The sequence below is a fragment of the Cyclopterus lumpus genome, chromosome 7 (assembly GCF_009769545.1).
Source record: "Cyclopterus lumpus isolate fCycLum1 chromosome 7, fCycLum1.pri, whole genome shotgun sequence".
Lineage (NCBI taxonomy): Eukaryota > Metazoa > Chordata > Actinopteri > Perciformes > Cyclopteridae > Cyclopterus > Cyclopterus lumpus.
The window spans coordinates 22,486,290-22,509,638 of NC_046972.1; the positions used below are offsets into that span (position 1 = coordinate 22,486,290).

Below are 23,349 nucleotides of genomic sequence, written 5' to 3' on the forward strand. Positions count from 1 at the left end.
GCAGGGGAGGATAAAAGAGAGAGAAGAAAGGTTGGCGCCATTGTAGAGACTAAAAAGAGAAGGAGGGAAAAGGGTTGAGAGGAAGGTCAATCTTAAACCATGTGGGAATAAACACGTAAAACTATTCCTGTCAAATACCCCCCCCCCCCCCCCCCCCCAAAAAAAAGAGAATTCAACAGAATCCAGATGGCAGGATCTCTATTATTATTATTATTATTACTACAACACGTCTTCGTACCACGTTTGTAAAGAAAAAGACGGCTATTTTAATGCGTCCATTGTATCCGCCCCCCCACACACACACACACACACACACACACACACACACACACACGTAAGAACCACCGAGTCCACCCTGTCGCTGATGGAAAGCATCAAGCTTCAGTCGGTGCGTGAGCCATCAGTTCTAACTGGCTGCCTGTTAAAAGGTCACCGCCGCACACAAAGGGCCCGTCTGTGATTAAAGCCCTTTCACCAGGGCCGATGACCACGGGCAATGAGATACACGGACACATCCTTTCCTTTCCTTTTCTTTCCCTTCATTTATTTTCTTTCCCTTCCTCTCCCTTCCTTTCCCTTCATTTATTTTCCTACCCCTTCCTTCCTTTCCTTTCCTCTCCCTTCCTTTCCTTTCCTTTTCTTTCCCTTCCTCTCCCTTCATTTATTTTCCTTCCCCTTCCTTCCTTTCCCTTCCTTACCTTTCCTTTCCTTTCCCTTCCTCTCCCTTCCTTTCCTTTCCCTTCCTCTCCCTTCCTTTCCTTTCCCTTCCTCTCCCTTCCTTTCCTTTCCCTTCCTCTCCCTTCCTCTCCCTTCCTTTCCCTTCCTTTCCCTTCCTTACCTTTCCTTTCCTTTCCTTTCCCTTCCTTTCCTTTCCTTACCTTTCCTTTCCTTTCCTTTCCTTTCCCTTCCTCTCCTTTCTGGACGTGAGGCCTTTTGAATAAAACTGGAGGGTCGGAGCTGCAAAAATACGACTAAAATACGGAGCGGCTTTGGAAAAGGTTCCCACGTGCTTCCCCTAAAAAACATATAACAGTTTACTGTCACTACAAAGAATAATTTAACACATTAAGATCCCCTCCTCCTTTAAAAATACAAAGTATATATATATATATATATATATATATATATATATATTTATCTGGAGCAGACATATTTTACATAATCGCATTAATGAGTGACATGAGATGGAGCCCGTTGTCACCCCGAAGTTATCGGACGTCATTTACGAGGCAGATTCCAAAATGGAGCCAGCCTCCTTCCTGAGGAGCTCCTTCCTTCCCCGCGTCCTTCAAACACTAAATCACAAATAAATTTTAAAAAAGCACCGCGGGGCCGGACAACCTCTCCGATGCCGCGTTGAAACCGGCGATGAGTTCAAGGCCCGAAAGAAGGAAGGACGTGTTTTAATTTGAGACCCTTTAAAAGCATTTCCTGGTTAAAAAAAACAACAACCTGTGAACCATAAAACTGGGTGTCACCCACCAGGAGAAGGCTTTCTCTGTGTGTGTGTGTGTGTGTGTGTGTGTGTGTGTGTGTGTGTGTGTGTGTGTGTGTGTGTGTGTGTGTGTTAATTTAACAGGAAACACACTGATGATATTTTAGAGCTTTAAATAAATGGTCGATTCATTGCCGGACACAAAAATGTAATTATTTTTATTTTTAAAAAACTGCGTAGAATTACATAAAAATAGCAAACGGGATGAACAGACTCCCGAAAATAAAAAAGGAACTACGAATTTACCTGCTCAAATCTGAGTCACTCCACACCCATTTATATTCCAGTCGAAGGGGAGGTCAAAGGGTCAAAGGGGTCATTTCTGAGCTCGTATCACTTGCACAACAGCTGCGCTCGGAGGAGGAACAGGACCCGCGACCAATCGCTCGCTTCTTTCAGGGCTTTCACAATTATTGGACTATGATGTCCGAAATCTCAATATGGCCGCCAGAGAGTGTAAGATGACGAAGCGCAGCATCTTTGTCATCATTTGTTTTTATCCCCCAAAAAAAACCCAAAATGACTGTTCACACTCCCCCGTCCTCTCTCGTCCTGACCCGACCCGACCCGCTCAGCTCAAAGTATTTGTCTTCTCGGTGCCCCCCCCCCCCCCACACACACACACACACACCGATGCATCACACCCCTCAGCGCCTGCCAGATGCTGCCGACATCCGACAAACAGCTGCAGCCTTGAGGTCCCCCCCCCCCCTCCCCCCTCCTCCCTCGGACGGACAGAAGCTTGAAAAACAAACTGTCCGAAAACAGAAGAAATCTGCACGTTGTTTGAGTTGAAATGTACCAGAAACCGATATTTACCTTTCATCATCATCATCGTCATCATCATCATCTCTATTTTTATTTTCTTTAAACACGCCCTCTTGCCTCTCGTCACCCTGGAGCTCCGGCTGGAAGACACACAGCGAGTGATTTGATTGGCGGAGGCATGTGTCAAGATTGTTGGTGGATTGGTGTGTTGTGAAAGAAAAAAAAAAAAAAAACGGACTGAAGGGGAAATGTGAGTTTATTTTTTGTTTGTTTTAGGTCAAGACGTGTTTGTACAGCAGGATAAATGATAAATGGATTTATGGATTTAAGATCAGCTGCAGCTGTTGATGATTTACTGTAAATTCGACATCTTTTTGGCCTTTTTGGACTTTACTCTGTGGAGGAAAGAAGCGTTCTTCTTTAATTGTACGACAGTTTTAAACAAACAAACGCAGCAGAGCAGGATTGATCCGTTTGCGGTGCCGGAGCAATGTCTTATGGGTATTACGCAGATGAGTTCGAGATGCACACGCACGCGCGCACACACACACACACACACACACACACAGCTGTTTGCATGCAACACGTCAACGAGACTGTGAACACTTAAACTCTGAGGTGTAAATATATATATATATATATATATATATATATATACACTACTTTATTTATACGACGACAGTATCTACGACCTTTTGCGAGGCTGCAGGGCCGTTTCCATCACAACAGAGACGACGGTGACGCCGGACGCCAACTGGTCATAAAATAAAAAAGCCCCCGTGACTAACTAGAACCACAACACCGGAACCTTCTTTTTGACACTAACGAGAATATCAGATGGAGGAAGCCGCTTCGATTTAGACAACAAGACGTCCTTCCACCTGCCAGGACAGAGATATACGATGGACAACACAACACCGTCGCGTCTGAACCTCCTTGAACCCGTTTGAAGTCGTGAGGGGTGTAATTGACCTTGTTGACCTTGTAAAAACACTCTGGGGTAAAGATCATGGGAAAACAACCTCTGGAGGTCAAAAGGTGACTTTCTGACTCCAGCTCCTGTGTCTGTGGTCGTGGGGAAGGTGCAACATGGAGGAGGGGAACATCTCTGTGAACGGCAACAGAACTTTATCCAATATGGATAGAAGATAACAAAATAAAACATATATTTTTATGTTCACAAAATGCTTCAATGTGTCAGTTAATGAAGGCCTGGTTGTGTAGAGGAAGTTTTGAAAAAAAATATATATATATATTTTTTTAAAAAAAGGTAGCTGCAAGGGTATTCTTCCATGCCCCTTCAGAATAAAAGCATCTCCGAATTTAAAATTAAATTATTATCATCAGCAAGTTTTCTCATTTATTCTTCTCGCACATATTTACTGTTAATAATGTTAGTACGGTATTTTTTTAACAGTTCTTTTATAAACTATTTAAATCAATGACAACAGGCCCTCCTTGGGAGCAGTACACGACTCTACCACTAGAGGGCTCAGAGCGTGACATAACATCTCTATTGGCAACAGCTTCAGCCCAGCTGTTTGGTATAAATAAATAAAACTGACTTTTGCTGTGGAACACACATTCAGTTCAGGACTTCCCTCTTTGCCAGGAAACTTCCTCTGCTGCACAGGAAGCGATCCGTTATTGTTTTTTTGGGGTATTTATTTACGAGGAAACATCGGTGGTTTGTTTTGGATAAACATTATAAAGAAAATCCAACCAGACTAACTATTAAAAAAAAAGAAGCTACAGCCACTGAATGTCTTTATATTTATGTCATTCATGTCAATTGAGATTTTTGAGTATAATACATCATATTTACTGGTTTTAAAGTATTTTGTTATTTAGCATATTTATGTTTATTGTTTTTATTATATTATATATTATGTCTATGTTTGTTGTTTTTATTATATATATATGTTTTTATATATTATGTAAAGTTTTATTGTTTTTATTATATATATGTGTTTTTATTATATTATATATTATATTATGTCATATAATAATAATAATAATAATAATCCATTTAATTTATATAGTGCTTTTCTAGATACTCAAAGACACTTTACACCGTAGACACAGCTACGGGGAGCAATGCAGGGTTAAGTGTCTTGCTCAAGGACACATCGACTAGGGCGGGGATTGAACTGCCAAGCTCTTGATTGAAAGACGGGCATGTTAACCACTGACCCATAGTCGCCCCAAATCATCATCGTTGGTCATTTTTCAAGCAAACATTTAGAAAAAAGAAGAAAAAAAACGTTATATCCCAGTATACTGAATTTTAGTGTGTTTGGACAAGACGTCAAATTGGAAGCTTGGATGGAATATTTTTTCATTATTTATTTAATTAATTAAATTAATTTTTTTTAAGACTGAATGATAAATGGAAAAATGATAATCTGAAAAAATATATATTTAAGGCTGTGATTTCATTGCATATATAGAACGATGTGATAAACAGATTATATTTAATGCTTTACGGTCCAACTGCAAGAATTTCTACTACACAAGTATAATCTACAACTTGTTTGTAAATAGCTGAGGACATTTCAGGAAAAGTAACATTTCCTCCTCCTCAACCCGGTAACTCATTAAATATTAACACGCCGTCTCCTGTCAATCAAAAGAACTTCACAACCTCCCAAGTACCACCAGGGGGTCACAGGACTAATTCAAGCTTAACTTTTTCCTTTAAGACCGATCTCGACTTGTTTTAACCGCCGCACGCCGTCAGAAGCTTTCGGGTTAAAACAGTCAATATTAGTGTCGGGATATCGGGCGCTTCACAGGGTCGGGTCAGCCCTCTCAAGAGCTTATGAGGAGGAGGGGGGAGGGGGATACAAGAGAAATCCTCCGAGGATCATCGTGCAGACCTTTGAATTGGTTGGCGACCATTTATATAATCGATGAATCAGTTTTGAGTCATTTTTTTAAGAAATAAAAAGTTTAAATGTCTCTGATTCAAGCCTCTTTTATGACTGAATATCTTTTATGACTGAATATCTTTGACAAAATGTAATATTTGATGACGTCGTCTCGGGGTTTTCACCATTTTTTTCTGCCGTGTAGACAAAACAATTAAAATCGAGAAAATAATTTTAAAAAATCCAGATTTAGGAGAATTTCTTCTTTTTTTTTTTTCTTTTTTTTGCAGAAATCTAATTAAATATTCATTATAATGTCGTTGTTTTTTTAAATGTTTGCCATGTTGCAACCGCCATTGTGTTCCTACAGTAGCCCAGAACGGACAAAAACCAAAAACAACGGCTTTAAAGAGATTTCGTTATATTGGCACCTGAAGGCCACCGTAGTTCTCCGAATCCTACACACTGCTTCTTCAAGTCCAACCGCTCCACTCGAAATAATCAGTATAGTCGCAGCTCTAATTACGTTAATTACATTTACGCGTAACAGTTCAAAGGGCGCGGACGATTCCTTTGGAGACGTGGTTTTCCTGCATCAGCTTGTCAAAGCCGGCATGATGACAGAGGACCTTCGGGGAAATTAGATCGTTCCTCACACCATGCTATTTGAATCTCGAGGAAGGTGTAATTACTGACAAGCACAACAAAAACCAAAGAAACGGACTAAAAGTAGAACTGTGATCCATGAGCGTATGAAACGGGAGCCTGTAATGCTGCGTAATCCCTTCCAGATGTGTGAATCTAGCAGGAGCGTAGCTTAAAATGTCCATTTATCTCCACGATATGTCTTACAAATAACGCGAAATGTTAAGAAACAGTGCAGTATATGTAAATGTAAAAAATATAACGCTGTAATTATTGAAATACAGAAAGCATTCAACATGAACACAACACTGTTCTTGACAAGACAATAGAGGGGGAGCTGATAAGAGACAGTAAGTAAATGGCATTACACTGCAGTATTTGATAATAAACATTTATCCTTTATATTATTCACCCTTTTTATTTAAAAAAAAAAAAAGTTCTCTCCTTTTGCTCTGTGTGTCACATGAGAGCTGTTTTTTTAATGTTATTTTGTAATAAAATAACATTTAGTGAAGTGTAAATCAGGGTTGATCTTCCTTGGAACATCAATAATAATAATAATCGCACCCAGCTGTTCAGCAATAAAAGCCAAATACAGATGCGACTGAACAGAACTCACAGAGCTTTATCGACGTTGTGAAGTCGTTCTGAATATCATATATTTATCAATTTATCGGGAAACCTGTCAATCAATTTGAAAAATAGGAATTACTATACACGGTATATAACACTTGTCGCATTACTTTCTAATCCACATGCATACGCGTCTCTGTAGTCACGTGAAAACCGTATAAACGTGGTAAATTAACTAAAAAGGCAGTTTTTTTTGTTGTTGTCGTAATTGAACGTTTCGCTAAGCCCCTCCCACTCGCCCTCCTAAGCCCCTCCCACACCCGCTGCTCCTCCTCAGAGTGACTAACTGCACTCTTTAAATCCAGTCGTTTTAAAGCAGAAACACAGGTCAATTCATATCTCAATAACAATACATATATGTCAGTATGTTTTCTGGTAATTGAATTAATAAATAAATAAATAACCACATGGTTTTGTATACTCCCGTGTGAATAAAATACGACAAATGAAAATACAGTGTTCTCTCATTTGATTAAAGAGCTTTAATCTGATTTGCTGTTCGTCTGTGCTTGTTATTTATTATAAATTTAGAAGACGTGCTCGTGTATCACGATATCTCGAGATATGATTTCACCACAACGCGATTCCATCAAAAGATGATTAAATTGTGATTATTATGACGAGGAGAGGGGGGGGGGCAAGAGCCTGTTAACCACCAAAAATGCATTTATTTATGTATTTAACATGTCTATGTTTTCAAAAACATGTACATACAACAAAATGGTTGTTTTACCTGTTCAATATATGATAAGGTGATGTGGAAATGGCAGTAAAAAAATGCTAAATTCTCCCGATATATCAATAAAGCCTGTTGGGAATTGGGTCACCCTTTTTTTTTTTTTGGGTTTCCCAGAAGTATTCGCTGCACGGTGAACATGTCTCGGTGTTGGAGGTGAAACACGATGCATGTGGACCACAAAAGATTAAAAACAAACCCCTGAGGGGCGCTCCATGCCTTTGACTGATAATGTAACCGGAACGCAGCGGAGGAGGACGGCCTCTTCACGTGGTTTTACTCTCCTTTATCCGGAGAATTCCTTTTTTCGAGCTAACGTCGTTTACCAAAATGTAAGCCGACCACATTTATGGCATTTATATTCTTTAAAATCGCAAACAAACTTCCATTTGATCCATTTCAGTTGGACTTGAGCAAAAAATAATGTGAATATAATCGTTGGTTTTCTCAACCTTCTATGGAGGATAAACTGTATATATCTTTTGGGGGTTTTGGACATTTGAACAAACAAAGACATCCGAAAGACGTCAACATGGACATTTTTCAGACCACAGGTGGAAATGATTTGATCGCGAAAATAATAAGCAGATTAATCAAAGATGAAATACTTATACACCATATACCTGCATTTTGACACAAATACTAAAACGAGAAAAATAAACAAATCTTTCTACTAAATCCAGTTTTTTTTATGTTAAAAAGGGAGCCACGGCTTTTTAATATTAAATGCCGAAACACAAGAAGAAGACTTTTGATTAGATAAATAAAAAAAGTCTAAAATGTTGACTGTTTTGACAGATCTGATCCAATTTCCCAAAATGTGACCTTCGATGCCAGTTATTGTTTTCACTACTCTGTGATACAGGCACACGAGGTTTGATGCCCAAAATAGAGATTAATTAAAAAGTGAGAATAAACACCCGTTACATGGCTAAAGTTAGCAGACTGGAACATTACAATATTGAATATTCGCCATTGTTAGCGCTGTACGCCAATCCCCAAAGCAACAGCAAGGTATATAAACCATTAAAAACATAAATATATATATATATATATATTATTTAAACAGTTCCTTTGATCACATCCAGAGTTTCTCACAATGACTCTCAGTCCGTGTGAGAAGATAAGAACATGCAAACCACCGCTGCTGTAAAACACAGAGCGGGTACAAAAGGACAGTGTGTGTGGAAGGAAGAAGTAAAAAGCAGAGGCTACAGAACGCGGTTGACAGGCCTTCCAGGGATGTACGTATGCAGTCGCTTGCACCAAATCAAGACTGACAAACGCTTCATACTTAAGGAAATATGAGAGACTTGCATTCTGGGAGACGAGATCTGTGTCTCCAGAGCCGTCACGTCCTCTGGGTGTGTGTGAGCCTCCTTCACGACCGGAGAAGCAACGTGACACGTGATACGATCTTTACACAACGGGGTCCGACACGCGGAACTAGAACAGAGAAAGTCAACTGGAACCATTGTCGTTACTTCGCTCATTTGGTTCCCAACACAAAGGGTTGTACCTAGACCCCCCCCCCCCCCAGCACGCCCTATAAAACATTCCACAGAGAACCTTTGTAATGGTTCCACCCAGATTCCTCTCTGTGGGTTTAATTAAAAGCTTTTACACGTTCTAAGGCTGCTAGAAATAAAAGGTGCTAACTAGAACAGTATCAAGTTATTTCCCTTGTCCTTATAGGATAACCTTTTTTGATGTCTGGTAGAACCTTCTAGAAGGTCCAACTGGAACCGTTATTCATAGAACCCAACATGAAGGGTTAAACCCAGAACCATCTGTGAAAGGTTATACACCCAGAACCCCTTATGTGAGGTTCGCCAGAAAACCCTTCCATGGAGTAATGGTTCCACCCAGATTCCTCTCTGGAGGTTTAATTAAAAGCGTTTCCACGTTCTAAGGGTGCTAACAAGACCCACTAGAAATAAAAGGTGCTAACTAGAACAGTATCAAGTTATTTACCTTGTCCTTATAGGAGAAACTTTTTTAATGTCTGGTAGAACCTTCTAGAAGGTCTGAAACCGTTATTCATAGAACCCAACATAAAGGGTTAAACCCAGAACCATCTCTGAAAGGTTATACACCCAGAACCCCTAATGTGAGGTTCTCCAGAAAACCATTCCGTGAAGTAATGGTTCCACCCAGAACCCTCTCTTGAGGTTTTATACAAAACCTTTCCACCTTCTAAGGGGTTTGACAAGAACCTTTCCCTGAGAACCCTTTTATATTCCAAGGGTTAATTCCATTCAGTTCTTAAGGGTGGAGGTTCTGTGGACTACCCACAGAACATTCAACACTTACTCAATATCAGTTCTGCCAGGCTGTTCAGTTTTATTAAAGATGAATCCACGCGTCCACACAATAGTCTTTAATTTCAGTCGTTTGAACTGGTTCTATAACAATGTTCTCCATTACCCAAAGGTCTTTCTCCACCCTAACATTGGTTATAGTTTAACAGGATAGACGACGTGGTGCAACCCACAACAATCCCGGTTCACAAGTACGGTTCTTGTGGGCGTGTGGACTGGGAGGGTCTTTTAACACCTTTAAACAACCCTTGAAGAGGTCCGTCTTTCAAAAAGAGTTCTCTGAATGAAAAAGTGTCCTTAATGGAACTCTTGGAAACCCTTTCTTTAAAAGAAAAAGGGTTCTTCAGAAGCAAATGGTTGTTCGGGTTCTTGAGGCTTCTGGATTACTTTGATTTCACGACACAGATCAAACTTTTCCTTGCAAGATAAGAGACGATTTAAAACACGAGATGCCGTTTTGTGCCATTTTCTAACCATGAAATGTTGATTTATTTTTGTTATTTTCAACAAATGAAACAAAAACAACAATATTATCACCGTGCGTTTCATCACAGTACCGTCATACAATTTAGCTTAAAGCTTTAAAAAAAAAAAACAGTTCAAAACAGATGGATCACGATGCCACCCTGTCAGGTGAGCCGGGCGACAGCAGGAAGCAGGAAGTGACACGTGAGGAGGGTTGAACCGGGAGCGAAATAGAGGGTTCGATGTCTAGAAGTCTGGATGTTTCACCGGGTGTACCGGTGAACTCCTGGCCCCACCGCTCAGGAATGCCCGGCATCCAGCAGGCTGCCCTCGAATCCCTCTGGCTGGGTTCAAGTGAAGGAGATCAGACTCCCGGGTCAACCCCGCCTCTGATCGGACCACCATAAACCGCCAGGCTGTTTTAGTCCAGGAGGGGTTTTCTGGTTTTAACTTAAAAAAGGGGAAAAACTAAAATACCAAGAAGACTCTGTCCAAGTTGTAAATCAAAGTGTAGTTCATTGTTTTTATTTAATTCTTAAATGCATAAACTGAAATTAGCCTCTTCTATAAACCACCAAGTATCATTCAAATAACGTTTCTATGACCTTTGCACCTTGACAAAAACACCGCTGTTATCAAATGCCCATCAAACAGTCAAGAGACAAAACGTTTCACCTGTGATTCAACTGATGACAACAGACACGAGCCACGCCGGTGGGTCAAAGTCCAAACGTGCCCGAAAGTACTCCCTCTTTGTACTTTAACCCCAAAATTATGCAATATCATAAAATGTACTCATCTTTCACACCGGTCCTTTTTACTTTGCTCCACCCTCTTGTGTCACTTCTAGTTGTAAATAAACAAAAACTAAGATGACGACGGGCAAAATGCCAAACTCAAGGCTTTAAAATTGTCTAGAAATAAAACATCTCGACCCCCCCTTTTCAAATACAGGTGAAATACATTTATCCAACAAACGGTTTCTGTCATTTTAGGCAGTTCTTATCATGTTTAAGAGTAATGTTTTCAGATAAGTTTTGGTTTTAATTAGTTATTTGATGCTATAAAAGTACATTTCACTTTCCATATCTGTGTAATGTTGATCGTGAATGTACTTCTGGTGATATTATGGTTAGTTGTCACCATGATGCTAATGTAGCAGCTAGGTGGCTCGTGCCAACAAGCTGTGGCCGTGCTCGGGCTGGTGATTGGCTCGCGTGTGGGTGTGTGTGTGTGTGTGTGGGCGGGACCTCGTTACTCCTCAGGAAGTAAAAAAATCTCAAGATGGCCGCTCCCATACCCGGGATGTTTTGGCTTCACTATTGTGCAGTCGTCCAACTACGTGCATGTAAAGTCTACGTAGAATGACGCTTGTAACCGTGGTAACTACACATAACAAAGATGGCGACAACCTAGAAAATGCTTCGAGGACAGAAGAAAATTAATTTATAATTAAATATTAGCAACTAAAATTACATTTCGTCAAAAGATTGAACTTAAATCAAAGATCCTAGTGTGTCTTTTGCCATGTGAATAACAGATCTGTCACTCCTTCACACAGTTTTGGGAGCTTAATCAAAACCCAGAATCAAAACCACCAGAGTGCAAACAGTCCAACATTTCCACCACAGGAATCTCACTTCACTCGGGTGGTTTTCTTCCTGCATTCCTCAGTGGGAGCAGCCCACCTGCGGGGCTGCTTGAAGTATCACTAACACGATGACGACCGGCACCGTCTCCACCGGCGGCACCGAGCCGAGGCGGCCTCCCGTAACGTGAGCCCACAGCTCTTTGGAGGGAGATCCGATCCGTCTTTTTTCCCTTTGGTTCTGCACGGGAGCCCCCAAACAGACTGCGAGGCACAATGGAGGTCTTGTGAGCTACTCCGATAGAAGACTACCCCCCCATCCCCCCTCCTTTAATTACAGAAAAGGAGAATCCGCATGAAGACGCGGATTCATGACAAACTTCACGTCTCCAATAGGGGTGAGAAAGCGTTTCCACGGGGAGTTCAGAATAATTAGGAAACTGTTAGAGGATATTAAAAATAGCTCCAGAGGTCAAGCGTCCACTACATGGACAATACAGTACAATAGAAAGACGACGACGCCACGCTGAAACAAAACCACGGTTATATAACACAGTTAATGATTTACAGAGAGCTTTGTCAAATATTTAATGTGTGAGCGATTGGGGGGTGGGGGAAGTTAACGTGATTATGCGTTTATGGAAAGACATTGGAGGTGAAATATACAAATTACAATGGACATTTACCACATGGAGAAGATAACAGCATCTGTCAACTACAAACTGGAACAGTTTTTGGCATATTGGGAAAAATGGGTTACATGCGTAACACCTCATAGACCTATTCATTAAAGAACATCCGGATTTGGCCGACAGGAAGAAAGACAAAAAGAAGAAGAAGAAGAAGAAGAAGAAGAAGTCCCTGCAGCCGTCTCTCAGACAGATGCAGATGCAGCAGACCGTGGGCAATGGGTCAAGCTCATCACAACACGCAGGGGGCACTTCCAGAAATAACCCTCGCTGCCCATGAGTGGTGTCCCACTCTCAACCACCCCCCCCCCCCCGCCCACCATCCCTCTAAAAACAAACCCTACTTTACGGGAAGAAGTAGAGCCAGAGAGATTAGTTGACAAATCAATTGGGCTTTTCAAGCAGAAATAGTGAAAGACTGCGACGTAGCAAAAAGTTGCTGCTTCTCTTTGTCATATTTTCAAAGTGAACTGATTTATTATTTTGGTTTTTGGACTGCTGGTCGAAGAAGAAGAAGAAGAAGAAGAAGAAGAAGAAGAAGAAGAAGAAAAAAAAAACTAGACATTTAAGGACGTGACCTCCGCATTTATTTTTATTTTTACTGCAAGGGCCAATTAAGCAATTACAATTATAGTGAAAATAAAAAAAGTTGCGGACACAAGCAGATAAAACAACCAGCCATTAAAAGGTGACAGTGAACTTTTTTTAAAAAAGCACGGCTGGTAAGTGTACGCTAGATTGTACACATTATCCAAAACCCCCCAAAAAAGCCAGCAGTGTGGCCGACACGTTTACAATGAAAGTAGCAAACAAGCCTCTAAGTCAGCCTTCAGGCCTTCCTCCCAAGCCCCGCCCCCAAAATGATCATTATGAATGTAAACAACAAACATGGCTACTGTTAGTACACACAGCTGTTGAGCAGCAGCAGCTTGTGGAAGTCTCAGATGATGAGCAGCGATCATCAGTATTATGACTAACCGAGTGTAAATGACATTACTTCACTGTAATAAAGAATAAAGCAGGAAAAGACTACAATAAAGCCCTTTTTAAGATTGCCAAAATGTAAGAGGATATCGAATCTCAGATCACGATAGCAATAAATATATATATATAATTTTTTTTTAATATATATATTTTTTTTTAATCAAATGTTTTCCTTTAAAGTTTTAAAGCTGTTTAAATGGGCTGTTTCCCTTCTTAGGAAGCAATTACATCAACCAAACACAGGCCCACTAGGATAAAGAATATATATATATATATATATAAAATAAATTGAATATTCTCCATACAATGCCAGCCCTTTGGCCTCAGGCAGACAAAGTGGGCTAAATAAAGTCCTCCATGTCAGGAAGCTGGCAGTAGACAGACCGCGTGTCACAGCCTCAGTAAGTGGCCTAGTCTGTGACCCCCCAGGTCTGACCCCGGAGAGGCTTCGTGGAGGACTGAATGGGGGCAGGAGGGCTGCGAGGCCGGGGCTGATGTGGAAGAGCACTGAGCAGCACCACCCTCTCCTCCGCCCTACTTCACACGCATCCCCCGTGTTATGTGTGCCCACGATGGCAATTATGAAAACAACTTCCCCTGGGACTCTTTAGTGCGCGCGCACACACACGCGCACACGCACACACACACACACACACACTGCTGACTTTCTCTCCGGTCTCTTACCTTGACGCACGGTTTTCAACCGGACGGGACCCTCGCAGCCCTTCATGACGGTGGAGATGTCGTAGAGGGGTAACCCCGACACGGGCAGCCCCTCCACCTCCAGGAGCAGCTCCCCCTCGCACGGGCCCCCGTCCCGGTGAACCACCGCATCCTCCTCAACTTGCCCCACGGACGCGAACTCTCCGTTCTCGGCGCCGCCGCGTAGACGCACGCTCAGCTCCCCGCGCGCGTCCCGGCCGACCAGGCACTCGTTCACTTTGGTGACCCAGTGGTTCTTCCTCTGGATGACCTTTGACATGGTGACTCAGGGGTCACCCCCCCCCCCCCCCCACCCCCACCAATTAAAATTTTTTATTAAAACCCCTCAAAAAAAAAAAAAAAAACCTTATATCCGCGGAATGGTGCAAAAACAAGCCGATGCATAGCAAAGAAATAGTCCCAACTGGCAGAAAACTTCCGGGTGTGTGGGTGTCACTCCGAGCTGGAACATCCTCACCCTCCTCCGGAGCCACGGCATGCTGCCCCGGTCAGCGCGTGCGAATATCCCGCTGGGTCAAAATCCAGATTGTTGTTGTTTCCGCATCTTTCGTGGGGAGAGCGCGCGCTCCAGTTCCTTCCTCGCTCTGGGGTCTAATCCGCGCGCACATCCACTCGAAGACTTCTCATTGATCTTCTAATTCGTTTTTTTTGTTTTGTTTGGTTTTACCCTTTTTTTTAATTAAACTTCCCAGGATTGTTTTTGTTTTTTTAAAACAAACAAATTAAAAATATTAAAACGTGCACCTATCCCGTGAGCAGGTTGGGCGACGGCTCCTTTAAGGAGGTAACGCGACAAGTTCATCCCATCTGCTCCTCCTGCGCGCTGGATGGAGGAGTAGTGGGAAAGGAGGGGTGGGGGTGGTGGGGCGCATGCGTCCAGCTGCTCCAAATCCTCCCCTGACCCCACAGCTACCGTGCACGGCTCCTCCCCGCACGCGTTTTCCAAAACGGATTACACAGCGACTCTTCCGCGTCTCACGGCCACCCAGGAGCGCCGGCGTTTAGTCTTTATTCATAAATAATGGAGCCCGAACCACCAAGAGACTGTCTGGAGGCGGCAGGTTTAAAGGAGAGGGAGGTTGTTGGTTCAAAACCTCCAAACCGGGAGCAGCTCTGAGAGGAGACATGAACTTTATTCAGTCTCTTATTTATTGGAGAGGTGACAAGTTCAGAGCAAATATTTTAGAACAAATTGTAAATCCACTGTGTTGTGTTTGTATTAATTTGATCAACATATAGCTTTAATATTGCTGACACAGACACAAATAATATTACAAAAAAATATTGTTAATTAAATTTAAAAAAATTAAGTAAGAATGAAACGGACCATTTAAAACAAATATTATTATTATTATTTTTTATAATTATTATTTCTATTATTTTTTTTTAATGGTTATTATTGTCGTTGATGTTTATTATCATGAATAAAAGTATCTGTTGTAACCTGTTGGGTTGAGGCTTTGTCACCTGTACATTCATGCAGTAACTTCCGGAAACAAAACCTTGAAACATGTTCACCTTCCTGTAAATCTGATTGATCAACGTCGTGTCAATCACTTTTAAAGACAAACACAACACAAATATATTGGATTAATTCGAGGAGTGAATCCTGAAAGTCAGAGTTTTTCGTCTCGTTTTATTTTGTCTTTAGAAGAAATTTATTCATTTGATTTTTTTGTTATTTTTTTTACTAAACTAAAACTAAAAATATAGTTTTTTGTTCTGCATTCTTTAAGTTTCTTCCTTGGCCTACACAACTCCACCGTCCCTGGAGCAGCCTTCACTGTTTTTAGTCTCTTCCACGAGCTCAGGCGTCATCTCGTGGTATTCCTTGTTTGACATTTCATTTTCCTCATGGCAGTTTCTAACTGTATTGTCCCGAAGTTACAAAAACAAGATGATTTTTTTTCTTCTTCTACCCTTCTCCCTGAAAAGTTGACATTTTCTAGGTCGAATAACACTTTTAGCTCTCGGACAATGAAAAGAAACTCGTCACCAATAACGCAAAATTATTATTATCTGGAAAAGGAGCGAGGAGGGATCAGGTGGCACATGGGCGGGGGGGGGGGGGGGTAAAGTACACAGTCACTGGCACTCGACCGCAGACTGCGAGGGCAGTGGCCTGAATGCATGAAAGCTTTCCATCCCACTTCATCTCAGCGCTGAGTGCTGGGAGTGCTGGGAGTGCTGGGAGTCTTTCACCTCTCCTGCCTGTCGCAGAGAAGCCGTCGGTCTCCTGCAGCTACAACATGGCCGTCATTCTGTGCATTTCATTGCATTAACTTGATGTGTGTGAGTGTGTGTGTGTGCATGTTAGTGTTTTGTAACAGCTGCATGTCGCTGTGATGTTAGTCGTGTTGTTTTAGTCAGATTTAGCCTCACACATTGATTTTATTGATAAAGAATATTTTTCTCCATTTTTAAACTGTCTAAAGCAATCAATTGTTTTTTTGTCTTTTTTAATGTTAACCCAACGACAGAAGCGGCTTCACGCTGAATTCGGTCGGTTCTCATCCAGCATTCGTGGCTCTGTAAAAAAATGATGCGCCGTAATCCGTAACGCCGTCCACGTAACCACGAACACAGAAGAGTGAAGGCCGTAAAGTCCGCACGGGGCGAGTAGGAGGTGGATGCGTCCAGCAAACGGCGATCTTTCGGCCAAGGAGACCGCTGTTCGATTCCCCCGTGTGAAACGAGGCGCTAGCCGTGATTTAGCGCTTCTAATTCAAAACCCCGGTCCACGAACCAAAAGGTGACGTCACAGTGAACGTGTCCACTTCTCATGCACAGATTATGCTTTTGGGCAAACTGTCTTTCCCCGTCTTTATGCTAAGCTAAGCTAAGCTAAGCTAATCGGCTGCTATGAGAGCAGATGAACACATTCCCTAAAAATGTGTCCCGATAATTCAAGGTATATTTCCACCAGCCGTGGAGCGAAACTCCACTCCCTGTTCCCCTCCGGTGACTCTGAAACATTTGTAAAAAGAAGCCGTTTGTTCTCTCACAAGACGAGAGAGAACACACAGAACACGCAATGTTTAACTTCGTGAGGACAAATGGGAAAAGCCCGACTTTGAGCGGCACATAAAGGCGAGCCCGACGGGGCCGAATGACAAACGACGATCCATCAGAATCGTGCGGGCGGGAGGCCGTGTTTTAGTTTCCCCCCGACAAACATCAACCGGCATCGATCCGCCGGGAGAATAAAAAGACGAGCGCGTCAAAGCGCCGTTAGCCGGTGACGACAAAGAGAGACTCGTAATAGAAACGTAATAACAAGAACAGGTTTAACGCGCTCTTCTGGCTTCCTGCACAATGCGGTGACCGAATTACTCGTCCGACGCATGAATTATTCACCAAATCTCCAACCGCATTTTTTTTTCTACTTATTAATAAACTGGAGTTTTGAAATGACGTTCTTTGAGAAGTCGGATCAATTATGGAACGCGGTTCTACGCTCCGGTGGTTGTATTGGGACGTCTGACTACTACAGGCGGGGGCTATTCCTGGCTTGATAATTATCCCAACTTCTAAATGACGATTCTGGAACAAAGAGTGAGTCGCAGAGGTAAAATGTAAAAGCTTGGAAGAGCTCTCAAATGTTGTCTCGCGGACATCGAGGTGACTTTCACGGTTGAATATTGTTTATTCAGAGTTAGGGGCCACCGGACGAGGCAAAGGTGTCATTACTATTTAAGTTAATATGCTGAACTGGTTTTAGCTGCTGTTTCTTATATATGCAGATATTGTTTTTAGCTCCGTGTTTGGTCTCCACCAGCTCCTTAAGGGAGACGTCCGGCTCTCTTTCTGCCTCTGTAAAGCCGAGTGGAGCTGCAGGTTCAGGTGAATGTTCCCCCCCCCCCCCCCCCCCCTTTCACAATGTCACGTTGGGATTTTTTATACATCGTTAGAATGTAAATATAGATTTTTGAAGTGGTGCGAGAATGAGTCCTAAAACCTGGAAATGAATCCGCATTTCTGCAACGTTTTTTTTTTTTTTTAAAGGTTTTTTTGATTTTGCGCCTGAAATGCATTCTGCGGTTCGCACGAGCTTAAGAGATTGTAAAGTTTTATTCAATAATTTAAAATACATAACGGAAAGTTTATGTTTATACGCGTCTTTAAAAAAAAAAAGGCAGTTACTAACAAATGACTAAATGAGACAACAATAAGAAGAGAACCAGTGTGACGCCAACATCCTTTTAAGGTCCACCCTGCAGCCCTTTGTGGCAGTTTAAAGTAAATATCACTGTGAAAGGCCAGTCAGCCAGCAGTGTGTGTGTGTGTGTGTGTGTGTGTGTGTGTGTGGGCACATCTTTGTAGAAGTGTACTTGTGTTTGTTCACAACCCGAGAAGGCTCAGAAACCACCTCCCAGATTGTGGAATGCGGAGCGTATCGACACGGAGATTAATTATGAAATTCAGAGAAACTCACGTGCGCACCTGTGAAAAAAAAGGATCAGACGGCTTGAAGGGGTTTGTTAAATAATGCAGCCGTTACCCGCCGAATGCTCATAATCCAAGATGAGCCGTCATGTGGTATGGATGCTGTACTCTGGACCATCCATCACCCCCCCCCCCCCCCTTCCTTACGTAAGACCCACGCTTGGCTGCGGGCGTAGGAAAACCAGGCCGGTCCCCGTGCGCTGAGTCCTTCCCCTTCACCGGCTCCTAACCATGCCGTACACAACGGGAGCAGACAGCGAGCAACATGGAATTATTCGGGCACAAAGAACATCGCCGTGGGAACGTCGGGGGGGGCCGAGTCGAAGAGCGAAGCATCGAGGATTCAAAGAGAGGCGAAGTCGGTTATTCGTGTTTCTTTGCGCGTGTTGCTGTGAACGTGATTGTCGTTGCGCCAGTGATGCAACGGCCATGTTTTTATTCCAGTTCCTGTAAAAGCACATTTTAAAAAATCCGCCTCAATTAATGTTCTCAATTAAATTGAATGTCCTGGTAATGTTGTTTTGTTTTCTTCTGTTTTACAATATCTGTCAGTGTTGTTTTTGTGTCACATGTTTTTACAGTATGTTCGTGTTTTACAGTGTTTAATTGTTTTACAGTTTTTAAATATTTTTTTTACAATGTTTCACTGTTACTTTACAGTGTTTTACTGTTTTTTAAGGTGTTTTACAGTGTTTTACAATGTTTCACTGTTACTTTACAGTGTTTTACTGTTTTTTAATGTGTTTTACAGTGTTTTTTTTACAGTGTTTCACTGTTTCTTTAAAGTGTTTTACAGTTTTGACTGTTTTTAACAGTGTTTTACTATTTTGACTGTTTCTTTACAGTGTTTTTACTGTGCTTTACAATGTTTGAGTGTCAATGTTGATGTGATGATCAGAGAGCCTTCTAGCTACATTGCAGACGATTTCACATGCAACATAATGACCAACATTATAAAAGCGTATTTAACATTTGATAAAGTGTGATAGAGTTTCTTTGATGTGAATTTCCTCACACATCACATAATAAAGTTTGTGTTCGGGATGCGAGAGAAGGGGAACGCACACCAGCAATAAAAGTGCCACACTCGTAGTCACGGTGCAAAAGACATTTAATAATTCACCAACGTTTTAACACGGCAGTCTTCTGCAGGCTGAACAGGGACAGAAACATCTCCACGGGACGTAGAGGACATCCACACTACCACTTTACTTTTCCTATAGGACTTTCCTTTTCCTATTAATGCTTATTACGTTATCACGTTCTGCACAAAGAAACTGTAAACAAACAAAAGCACAAACGCATGAACTTCAGCCACGAGTGTGAGAGCGGAAAACAACCGAACCGAGAGGAAATAAGTGAAGAGAGAGAGAGAGAGAGAGAGAGAGAGAGAGAGAGAGAGAGAGAGAGAGAGAGAGAGAGCTGCAGCCTTGTAACTAAGTTTGAAAAATAAAACTTGTATTTCTTGTATTTCTGTCCACTTCCTGTTTACACCGGCAGTAGTGATGTCATCATTTAAAGAACAGGACTGGAGCTTTAAAACCCCGGTTACTGTTAAAACTTACTGTTTTTATTGTTTTTATTGTGTATTTTATTGTTCTATACATGTCTTGTGTTAAAAGCTTATTGTAATGCATTGTCCCCTTGTATGGCCACGTTGTGATCATTGTAGTTTTTCTGCTCCCGTCAATCACTTTGTGACCTCTGTCTGTAAAAAATGCTAAATACATAAATAAATTGTATACTTTTAATCAAGAAGATGAAGAAACTTAAAGGAAATGAAGGTTGTACAGTTATCAGGAACGTCTCTAAACACAAATATAGAATGCAGCTTATAACATCACAGAGTATTTAAGAGAGATATCATGAATATAAAAACACACACTATACCTCATGTTTCTAATTAGGTTCATGGAAAGGTGATTTATTGCTAGACAGAATATCTCAGGTATATTTCAAATACACACATTAAGAATATTTGTATTAATAACTTGTAGGATGTCGATAAAAAAGACGTCGTGTTTGCAAGTTAACATTAAATACATATACACAATAAAATAAAAAAAGTGTCTAACACAAATCAAATCTGATAATGTTCATACGGACACAATTCAACCCATTCTGCAGGATATAAATATATGTTTAAGGAGCAGTACGTCGACTGAAATAGTTCGCACTTCCACGTTATCTATTTTTAATCTTTCTATGAAGTCTCACGGGGTTTGAACGACAAAATAAAAGCACATTTCTGCCTTTGAGGCGAACGCGGTTAAACCTGACGGATCCATAACTGAAGGGGGGGAGCTGTAAGATTCTTTTTTTTAATATATATATTTAGAAAACACAGAGGAGTGAACAGAATTCAATTAACCAGAGCAGTCGATGTGCACCGCTGCATCGGGGATCGATGGCTGAGACCTTCCTTCTCCGAGATGCTGCCTCGAGTCTAGAACATCAAACGTCACCCGAGCACCGAGCGACAGCAATGCAACTCATTATAATTCAACCTTTAGATTTTGTGACAATAATTTGACACGAAAAGATGGAAAAGGAACGGGACGAAAACATTAAATCCTCTATGAATGTTTTTATTTTTTTTGCGGGGGGGGTCTGAAACTCCATCCTCTCAACCGCTTTATTCTTTTCATTAGGAGGATAATATGGAGTTTTACCTTCACATAAATGCTTTTTATCATTTCTTATGTCTATGATATGCGCTTATGGCCTAATTATTATAATCACTGCTGGTGGATATCTGTTGTTATGTAATAAACTGTTTACATAATGCTGATCATAACCACTTCTTTGCCCTTTTAGTCTATATTTGCTAATATAAACACCAACAGACTGGACTTTTGTGTACAAATTCAATTTAGTTCACATTTATTTATTTATATAAAAAGGGAGTGAGACTGTAGCTGGAATATCAAAAACACCCACGAAAGTCAAACTACATGAACAGAAGAAACAAATGATGATATGCAGTTAAAAATAGATTTGACATCAGTGTGTGTTTTATAAAATGAAAAGCACTCAAAGATGTGAGGATTGGACTGATATGAATCATTTGTTTTTCAACTTTTTTGCTCTCATCTGAAGTAAGTCTTAATAATTGTGTTACGCTTTAAACGCCAGTTCTCATATCTGTCCATTAAACATGAAACTAGAGCAAGGAAGAGTTAGCTTAGCTTAGCATAAAGACTGGAAACTCTTGGTAATTGTTGAGGTTTGCTAATGTTCTAATATATTATAGATATGTAACTCTAAAGCAACCACAGACTGTATATATAAGAATATAAGAAGTGGACGTAGTCGTAATTTCGTCGGCGCCAACTTGGATTACAGCCGTCGCTAGGTTACCATGTTTGGAATGCAGAGAGCTGATCTGGTAGCGGCAGCGACCTGTCAATCACAGCAAGCCCCGCCTTGAAGCATACCCTGCTTTATGGTCCGTCTGTGTGTTCTTCACATATCTTGAGAACCTTTTGTCCGATCGGCTTCACACTCGGCGGGTGAGTTCGTTGGAACCCGACGAAGTGCCGTGCCGAAAACGGTGCCGTTTGGACGCATGTAACATTAGTTATTGATTAACTTTGACTGAACGAGCATACAGGCACGTGTGCAGCAGAAGTGGGCGGGGCTTAAGAGTTCTGCTTCTCCTTCACTTCCCTGGAGTCCAAGGGTTGCAAGAGGCAATCCCTGGAGCCTAATAACTAACTAAACATGTTACATGGTGTTAGTTTAGTCTCTACATGCTGAGTTCAAATGGGATGACTTTTACTGTTTTCGCAGACCCTTGAGCACATGACGGACGTTTGAGGATATTCGGACAACGTAGTTAAAACCCGCTTTGCCGGGAAAAACTGCACCAAAATGAAGAGAAAACAATGAAGGTCCCCGAGACAATAGAGATCACAACAATAGAAGTGATCCAATCAGCCGTTTCAATGAGATGAGTCAGCCCGTTATTTGGGAAGACGACCGAGCGGATGTTTGGCGGGTGTTGAGGATATAGACGCCTGTTGTTTCAGGAAGTCACAAAAGCTAAGCAATTAGAGTAGGATGCACCCTTTTTTTTAATCAGGATGTCCTGTCATGTGATCTAGGTGTGACCCGCTTTGAAAGAGCTGACTCTTTATTTTGCGTTACCTTCGTCCACTGACACACATTTAGACACACGCCAAACAAAGAGTCTATATATTCAAGGAGATGCCACAATGTACAAACAATCCATTACAAGTACAAGTCCTGCATGCAAACCTCTACTTAAGTTAAAATGCAATAATATTATCCCTCAAATGTAGCAACAGAACAAATAAAAAGGCTTCTCATTGTGCAGAATGGGGTCATGTTGCAGCTTGTTAAGCTAGAGCTAATTACAACCACTTTAAAAAAATATAGTTATACTGTTAAATCTGTAACTATGCACCATTTTTTCTTAATCTGCAAAATTCTTTGTAAATATGTCCGCTTTAATGTAACAGATGAAATAAATATAAATGAAGAACCAGGGAAATAAAGTAGCTGCACTAAATCGAATTTTGCTCTCAAATTAGCATTTATTGGCTCGTTGAACCGCTGAATGTGTTCTAATAATCCAACGTGTGATATTGTAACACGCCAGAGTATATGTATATATATATATATACAGTATATATACATATTTCAATAAGCTTTTAACTGCAGAATCTCTCTGCGAGCCTGGAATGAGTGGCCTCGCTTGTCGATGTTAGCCGGACTTTTGAAGCTGGTCCGAAGAACAGCTGGCTTCTCTTTGCCCGGTGGCTCCGGTCTCTCTCTCTTTTTAATATTGAATCATCTTTATCCATCTCCATCAGCCGGCTTGAGCTTGTCTTTATCTTGTCACGCTGTGTGCCTCACCGCACACACGCTGCTTGTGTGTGTGTGTGTGTGTGTGTGTGTGTGAGAGACACACTAATTTCCCTTGTGTCAAAGAATGAGACAGAGGGACATTTCCTGCATGAA

The 23,349-nt window shown here is 41.4% G+C and overlaps 1 protein-coding gene across 1 annotated transcript in view; it reads right to left on the minus strand.

Annotated features, from left to right (window-relative positions):
• Nucleotides 1-14,176, minus strand: part of LOC117733925 (membrane-associated guanylate kinase, WW and PDZ domain-containing protein 1-like) — a 77,203-nt gene extending 63,027 nt beyond the window's left edge. The window contains exon 1 of the mRNA XM_034537869.1: nt 13,879-14,176. Coding sequence (XP_034393760.1) covers nt 13,879-14,176 — 298 coding nt within the window. The remainder of the gene's footprint in view (nt 1-13,878) is intronic.
• Between the last annotated feature and the right edge of the window lie 9,173 nt (nt 14,177-23,349).